This window comes from Perca fluviatilis, chromosome 13, assembly GCF_010015445.1.
Source record: "Perca fluviatilis chromosome 13, GENO_Pfluv_1.0, whole genome shotgun sequence".
In the NCBI taxonomy this organism is placed as follows: Eukaryota; Metazoa; Chordata; class Actinopteri; order Perciformes; family Percidae; genus Perca; species Perca fluviatilis.
This window is the reverse complement of record NC_053124.1, coordinates 36,425,390-36,433,188: the sequence shown is the minus strand read 5'-3', so window position 1 is coordinate 36,433,188 and position 7,799 is coordinate 36,425,390. Positions and strand designations below refer to the sequence as shown.

At 39.8% G+C, this 7,799-nt stretch overlaps 1 protein-coding gene across 1 annotated transcript; it reads left to right on the top strand.

Moving 5' to 3' along the window:
* The first annotated feature begins 522 nt into the window (after window positions 1–522).
* LOC120571612 (urokinase plasminogen activator surface receptor-like) lies at window positions 523–5,526 on the top strand. Its single transcript, XM_039820668.1, has 5 exons — window positions 523–661; window positions 1,426–1,542; window positions 2,052–2,198; window positions 4,890–5,000; window positions 5,207–5,526. Exons 1-5 carry the CDS (start codon window positions 616–618, stop codon window positions 5,401–5,403), a joined length of 618 nt encoding a protein of 205 aa, XP_039676602.1. The 5' UTR covers window positions 523–615; the 3' UTR covers window positions 5,404–5,526.
* Window positions 5,527–7,799: the final 2,273 nt, after the last annotated feature.

Here is a 7,799-nt window from a genome sequence, read left to right as displayed (position 1 = left end):
AAACAGAGACACACACACACACAGACACAAACACACAGAGACACATATCGAAAAAATATGTTAAACTTCAGGAAAAAACATCAAAACCCATAAAAAAAGTGACTAGCTTTCTCGACACTTTTGTCTTTTTGACAAACACACACAAAAACACACATATACACACACACACACACACACACACACACACACACAGACACACACAGACACACACACACACACACACACACACACAACATTCTCACACACACACACACACACACACACACACACACACACACACACACACACACACACACACACAGACACACAAACACACACACACACACACACATACACAGACACACACATTTTCATAAGTCTACTAACTGAACATTTTTCACTGAGAGAATTTTAAACAACAGTTAATATTCTGTATTTTAACCGTAGCTACAGAGATCATTTCCATTTTTTTTATTACGGGGCAAAGTCCCGGGTAACCAGCTGCCTCCCCCCACCTCCCCGTCACACATCGGGGTGGTATGAAGGAGGTTTGAGGATGAAGACAACGCCTCCTCAGGAGAACTACTTAAAGCCGTAACACATCAAACTAAAACTCAGTTGTATCCCTCCGTCAACATGTATCTCCTGGCGCTGATGTTCGGGATTCTGCTTCTACCTGAAGGCAAGTTCTTCTTCTGTTATCTGTGCTCATAATGTTGATTAATTCACTTCAGAGTTACACCGTAAGATAGAAATCCCGTAGAACAGAAAACGTTCTGGCGGCTCGTTACCCGGACTTTGCATCGTAATTAAAAACATAAATAATGCGTGTGTAGCTAAAGTTACAACACAGAACATTTTATTTTTGAAAAATTATATGAAATTCTCTCAGACAAAACTTTGTAAACTTCTCAAAACGTTGAAAGAAATTTCCAAAATGTCGAAAGAAATGTTGAAAATGCCAAAAAAAAGCTTCAAAATGCTAAATATTTTTGTCCTTTTTTGACATTTTTTAATGTTTTTGTCTTTGTAATTATAATAAATTTGTCGTGCTACTAGTCACACAGTGTTGCTAACACATTCGCAAAAAATACATCAAAACGTGTGCAATGATCGGGGATGTTGGGCTATGACTTTTCTAAGATATTCGCACAGCGGTTTTCACGAAATTGACAAATAACTGCGCTAAATTTCTCCATAGACTTTAATGGGAAATCGTCAAGAAATCAACTTAACTCAAAACCCCCCCTCTTTGGGGCCACACCGATCCGCCATACTTTAACATACAAAAAAAAGACTTTGGCCTTTATTGGGCTGAATGGGCCTTCTGATATGAAGCACGTTTTTTTTTTTTTTTTACAAAATCACAGTTCATGTATCGTGCAGTTTTCAGACGGTTTCAGATTTTATGTTAATCAATCGAAACATCTGTGTCTGTTTTCTCAGCCTCCACCCTGAGATGTTACGTGTGTATACCGAATGCCTCGGGAACGTGCACGCAAACAAGCCAGGAATGCCGACAGAGTCTACAGTGTGCTGCAATGAGACTCGTTTCATACGCAGGTATTGTTACACTGCTTTCTGCTGGCCAGGCCCGGATCTATAGGCATAGTCCCTCTACATACTACTCTCTACTGTTGTCTCTCTACATACTGCTCTCTACTGTTTTCTCTCTACATACTACTCTCTACTGTTGTCTCTCTTCATACTACTCTCTACTGTTGTCTCTCTTCATACTACTCTCTACTGCAGTCTCTTTACATACTACTCTCTACCGTTGTCTTTCTACATACTACTCTCTATTGTTGTCTCTTTACATACTACTCTCTACTGTTGTCTCTTTACATACTACTCTCTCCTGTTGTCTCTCTTCCTACTATGCCCCCCTCTAGACCCGCCCCTGGATATATAGCGTATATCACATTTCGTAGTAATATTTTAATTGCTTGTCTTATCTTTACTTACACGCAATATGGTGCTTGTAAATTTATTGCGTTCAGGATTTTATTTCATAATGTGTTACATTTTGAGGTTTTTATTACATCATGCGTTGTTACACTTTTTTGTCGCAGGTGGTTCAATAGTTCAGGTTGAAAACTCAAAAGGATGTGCTGTGGCTGAAGACTGTGGAGAGTACTCGGTCAACTTTGGAATCGCCCAAACCAAAGTTAACATGAAGTGTTGTACCACTGCACTCTGCAACACCGAGCTGGCCCCAGGTTAGGTTACTTGCTTATATTGTCCGTTGGTATTTAGATGTTTGCACTGAAAGCGGTGTAGTTTCATGAGCAATAGCTGTTAAAAATTGGAAAACTACTCTCCCTAAGAGTTAAACCCTGTACCCTATGTTCTGATGTTTTTTGTGTCGAAGTGACTGATGGGAACAACAATCTTTGAAATGTGTCCAGTATTGAGCGCTGTAAGCGGCAGCAGTGAACCGGGCTGCAATGTAACCCTTTAGGATAAATGTTCAGCTTCAGTTAGCGTCCACTAAAAGTTCTGTTGTTGCCACTGACAGACTCAGATTATTATTCATTATATACAGTGCCTTGCGAAAGTATTCGGCCCCCTTGAACGTTTCGACCTTTTGCCACATTTCAGGCCTCAAACATAAAGATATAAAACTGTAATTTTTTGTGAAGAATCAACAACAAGTGGGTCCCAATTATGAAGTGGAACGAAATTCATTGGCTATTTCAAACTTTTTTAACAAATAAAAAACTGAAAAAGTGGGCGGTACAAATTATTCAGCCCCTTTACTTTCAGTGCAGCAAACTCTCTCCAGAAGTTCAGTGAGGATCTCTGAATGATCCAATGTTGACCTAAATGACTAATGATGATAAATAGAATCCAGCTGTGTGTAATCAAGTCTCCGTATAAATGCACCTGCTCTGTGATAGTCTCAGAGGTCCGTGTAAAGCGCAGAGAGCATCATGAAGAACAAGGAACACACCAGGCAGGTCCGAGATACTGTTGTGGAGAAGTTTAAAGCTGGATTTGGATACAAAAAGATTTCCCAAGCTTTAAACATCCCAAGGAGCACTGTGCAAGCGATAATATTGAAATGGAAGGAGTATCAGACCACTACAAATCTCGTAAGACCCGGCCGTCCCTCTAAACTTTCAGCTCATACAATGAGAAGACTGATCAGAGATGCAGCCAAGAGGCCCATGATCACTCTGGATGAACTGCGGAGATCTACAGCTGAGGTGGGAGACTCTGTCCATAGGACAACAATCAGTCGTATACTGCACAAATCTGGCCTTTATGGAAGAGTGGCAAGAAGAAAGCCATTTCTTAAAGATATCCATAAAAGTGTCGTTTAAAGTTTGCCAAAAGCCACCTGGGAGACACACCGCAAACATGTGGAAGAAGGTGCTGTGGTCAGATGAAACCAAAATCGAACTTTTTGGCAACAATGCAAAACATTATGTTTGGCGTAAAAGCAACACAGCTCATCACCCTGAACACACCATCCCCACTGTCAAACATGGTGGTGGCAGCATCATGGTTTGGGCCTGCATTTCTTCAGCAGGGACAGGGAAGATGGTTAAAATTGATGGGAAGATGGATGGAGCCAAATACAGGACCATTCTGGAAGAAAACCTGATGGAGTCTGCAAAAGACCTGAGACTGGGACGGAGATTTGTCTTCCAACAAGACAATGATCCAAAACATAAAGCAAAATCTACAATGGAATGGTTCACAAATAAACATATCCAGGTGTTAGAATGGCCAAGTCAAAGTCCGGACCTGAACCAATCGGAGAATCTGTGGAAAGAACTGAAAACTGCTGTTCACAAACGCTCTCCATCCAACCTCACTGAGCTCGAGCTGTTTTGCAAGGAGGAATGGGCAAAAATGTCAGTCTCTCGATGTGCAAAACTGATAGAGACATACCCCAAGCGACTTACAGCTGTAATCGCAGCAAAAGGTGGCGCTACAAAGTATTAACTTAAGGGGGCTGAATAATTTTGCACGCTCAATATTTCAGTTTTTTATTTGTTTAAAAGGTTTGAAATATCCAATAAATTTTGTTCCACTTCATGATTGTGTCCCACTTGTTGTTGATTCTTCACAAAAAATTACAGTTTTATATCTTTATGTTTGAGGCCTGAAATGTGACAAAAGGTCGAAAAGTTCAAGGGGGCCGAATACTTTCGCAAGGCACTGTATATGTTAAGTGCAACAACATTATGGAAAGGATCCCTATAGAGATAGATCTTTAAAACCTCTTTAAGACCTTTCCGTTTAACCAGAAACAGCTCTGAAGTTGCTAGCGCTAAACCCACCGGACTCCATTTAAAAATGCAATACTTTTAGCGTGTATAGAGCCAACATATTCTCACATGTAATTTGGTAAACTATGTTTTCATTTCAACCAACAACGCTAAAATTACTGTGTTTATTTACTAGAGTTGTGATGGTTGGAAAAGTGAAACGACGACCCAAAACGGCTTTTCATAGTTTTATTTTGTTTCTAGTGACTGTGAATGAAGTGTATTTTACGACGCTAAAATTACTGATTATTTACATGGAGTCTGGTGGGTTTAGCAAAACGCAATTTCACAGATGTTTTATGTTTAAAAAAAGGATCTTACTCTTTAACTAAAAGGTCTATCTCTGTAGGGATCCTTTAATAATGTTGTCAGACACTTAGAATAATAATCTGAGTCTGTCAGCGGCAAAACGAGCACTTTTGTGAAGGTAAATACAAGCTGGACAATTGCCCTATTAACTTACATTGTAGCTTGTTTCTTGCTTAATACTGGAACAATGTCAAATTTGTTTGTTGTTCCCATCAGTCACTTTTTTAAAAAGACACTTAGGAAGATAAATTGCATTCAAGTCCCCCCTCAATCCCCCTCTACACCCCCAAACAATATGAACAATGTTATCTTATGTTCCAGAACCCAGCAAATCCAAACCAAACGGTAAAAAGTGCTACTACTGCGATGGACGAACATGCACCAACATCCTAAACTGTGAGGGGAATGAGGACAACTGCATCTCAGCAACAGGTAACGGACACAGACACACACAGACACACAGACACACAGACACACACACACACACACACACACACACACACACACACACACACACACACACACACACACACACACACACACACACACACACACACACACACAGACAAACACACACACACTGATGTATAGTTAGATGTATTAAAACATCTCCCACTAACATTATTTCCTTCTCCCAGAGACCCAAGGAGCAGTAAGTGTGACCATGAAGGGCTGTGTATCCAAGCAGCTGTGCACCACGAGGGATCAATCCTGGGCCCGAAAACTCACATACAGCTGCTGTAAGGGGAACTTATGCAACGGCGCCAGCAGCCGCAGCGCTGGCCTGGTGCTGCTGGCCGCCCCGCTGCTCTCTTTGCTCGTGACCTCTTATTAACTCCTGGAGATGCTGTAACTAGGCCTGCACAATATGAGGAAAATATGTAATTGCGATTATTTTTGACTGATATTGCGATGCGATATGATTCACGATATTGGAGTGAATGATCATTTTTGTATCATTATTCTCACTGTAAAATATAAAAAACAATTTAATTAAATAAAAAAAATTGAAGTGTGATTTTTGCATGAATCTGTACCAAACAAAGATGATTTCTGTAGTCTGTAGGAGAGGATTTGTAGTCCTGGATGTATCTGCAGCTCCATAATACTTTATTTTAGAATGGTTTGACACATATTTTGCCTTTAACAAATACTGCGACCCCCCTGCGATTTGGATATTGCACTAGTCCATATTGCGATTTCGATAAAATTACAATTAATTGTGCAGCCCTAATTGGAACAACGCCTAATGTAATAATATTGCGGGGTACCGAATTCAATGACTTTTAGGCACCGCCGGAATTGCCTCCGTAGTTAATGAGTTCCCCCAGCCTGCCTAAGGTCCCCCAGTGGCTAGAAATGGTGATATGTGTAAACCGAGCCCTGGGTATCCTGCTCTGCCTTTGAGAAAATGAAAGCTCAGATACAGTATTAGGGGACCACTAAGGTCTATATAAAAGAGACTTCAGATACAGTATTAGGGGACCACTAAGGTCTATATAAAAGAGACTTCAGATACAGTATTAAGGGACCACTAAGGCCTATATAAAAGAGACTTCAGATACAGTATTAGGGGACAACTAAAGCCTATATAAAAGAGACTTCAGATACAGTATTAGGGGACCACTAAGGCCTATATAAAAGCATCCAAAAAGCAGCATGTCATAGGACCTTTAAAGAGACACTCAACAGAACAAAACAAAACTAATTTGCAGTATTGTGCAAAGGTTTTAGGCAGCCGCGAAAAAAATGTAAACATGTGATGCTTGGCCTTCAGATGCACAGGGACTTCAACAAGCAGGGTGAGTACTCAAGTTTGTGTGTGATGCAAGGCTGTAACTTTGGGTTTAACATTAGGGGTGGAGCAGTAGTGTAGTTTTTTGTAGTTATTATAAGGTCATTTTTCCCTCCCAGCTTCAGACTCGCCTGTCCCAGAGCGACGCGTCCCAGAGCTACAACCCCATACGTTTTTTGTAACCGTGTGTAGCATCAGCCTCATTTCCTGTGGTTTCTCTTAACCTTCATGTTGTCTTCGGGTCAAATTTCACCCATTTTCAATCAGCAATTTGGATTTCGTTCAACAAAATTGTCAAAAGAAATAACGTGGATGGTTCCATACAACGTTCTTCACAAGTAAAATACATAATCAGTTCACTACTTCAATTGAATTTGGGTGTTTTATTCAATTTTATTGCATTTGAATAAATAATTGATAAAAACAACATTGAAAAAAGTGACAAAAATGTTGGAATGTATGAATGAATGTATCATTTAATAATTGTCATGTGCACATTTAAGGAGGTTTCTTCCCCAACAACAGACACAAAAGAGGAGGGAAGAGTAAATCAGTCCCCCCAGAAAAACGTGATTATGCGATCGCATAATTCAAAGCATAATCAGCCAAAGTCCGCATATTTATGCGGTGGGGGGTCCCATAATATATCTTAGCAGAAAGTTGAAAAATGTTGCGTTTACTTCACACAAGAGCAGCCAGTTTCCCCTGTTGCCATGGGAACGTTATGAAGTGATGTAATTACGCGACGTGAACATCATCGAAACGCAGGATGTTGGTGGGGTGGGGGGGAATCACTTTTTTTTTCTCTTTTTCATCAAGCCGCAATTTTTGCAAGTTCCCGCAATTTCATCACATAAAATTGCATAAATATCATATATAGCATATTCCATCGCATTTTTTAAGAAAACGTGCCGCATAATCAAGGATTTTTGCCCGCAACAATCACAAATAAACTCTGCATTTTTCTAGAAGGACTGGTAAATGATGCCTATAGACTACATGTGTGCTGACTCAAATTCTGGATCAAATTGATACAGATTTGGAAATCCCATGTTTTGCTATCCAGGATCACCTGATCCATCTTAGTTTTAGGACAGTTTTTTAAAAAGAACATTGGATTGGATCACTGGGATCCAAATACCAAATTTCTGGTTTACCAAATCCTGTTTATCAAAGCTGACATGATGCGACATGCTTCAAATATGAAGAAATGTACTGTATATATAATCAGTAAACATTGATTTTGTGATCATTCACTTAAAAAAAAAAGTCTCTGATTTTATTTGGTTCGAAAAATCACAACTGAATCCACCCTTCTGATTGGATCAGGATAATCCTGTTTTTTTTTTTTATCAAATAGATCCCAAACCCAGTTCAAAGTTTTGAAAAACCCCAAATTGCAGGTTTGATCCAGATCAAATGTAAGATTGGATTAC

Coding starts and splice junctions, on each gene's coding strand:
- LOC120571612 (XM_039820668.1), top strand. CDS start 616: ATGTATCTCCTGGCGCTGATGTTCGGGATTCTGCTTCTACCTGAAG. Junction 1,543..2,051: donor GAGACTCGTTTCATACGCAG/GTATTGTTACAC, acceptor TTTTTGTCGCAG/GTGGTTCAATAGTTCAGGTT. Junction 2,199..4,889: donor CAACACCGAGCTGGCCCCAG/GTTAGGTTACTT, acceptor CTTATGTTCCAG/AACCCAGCAAATCCAAACCA.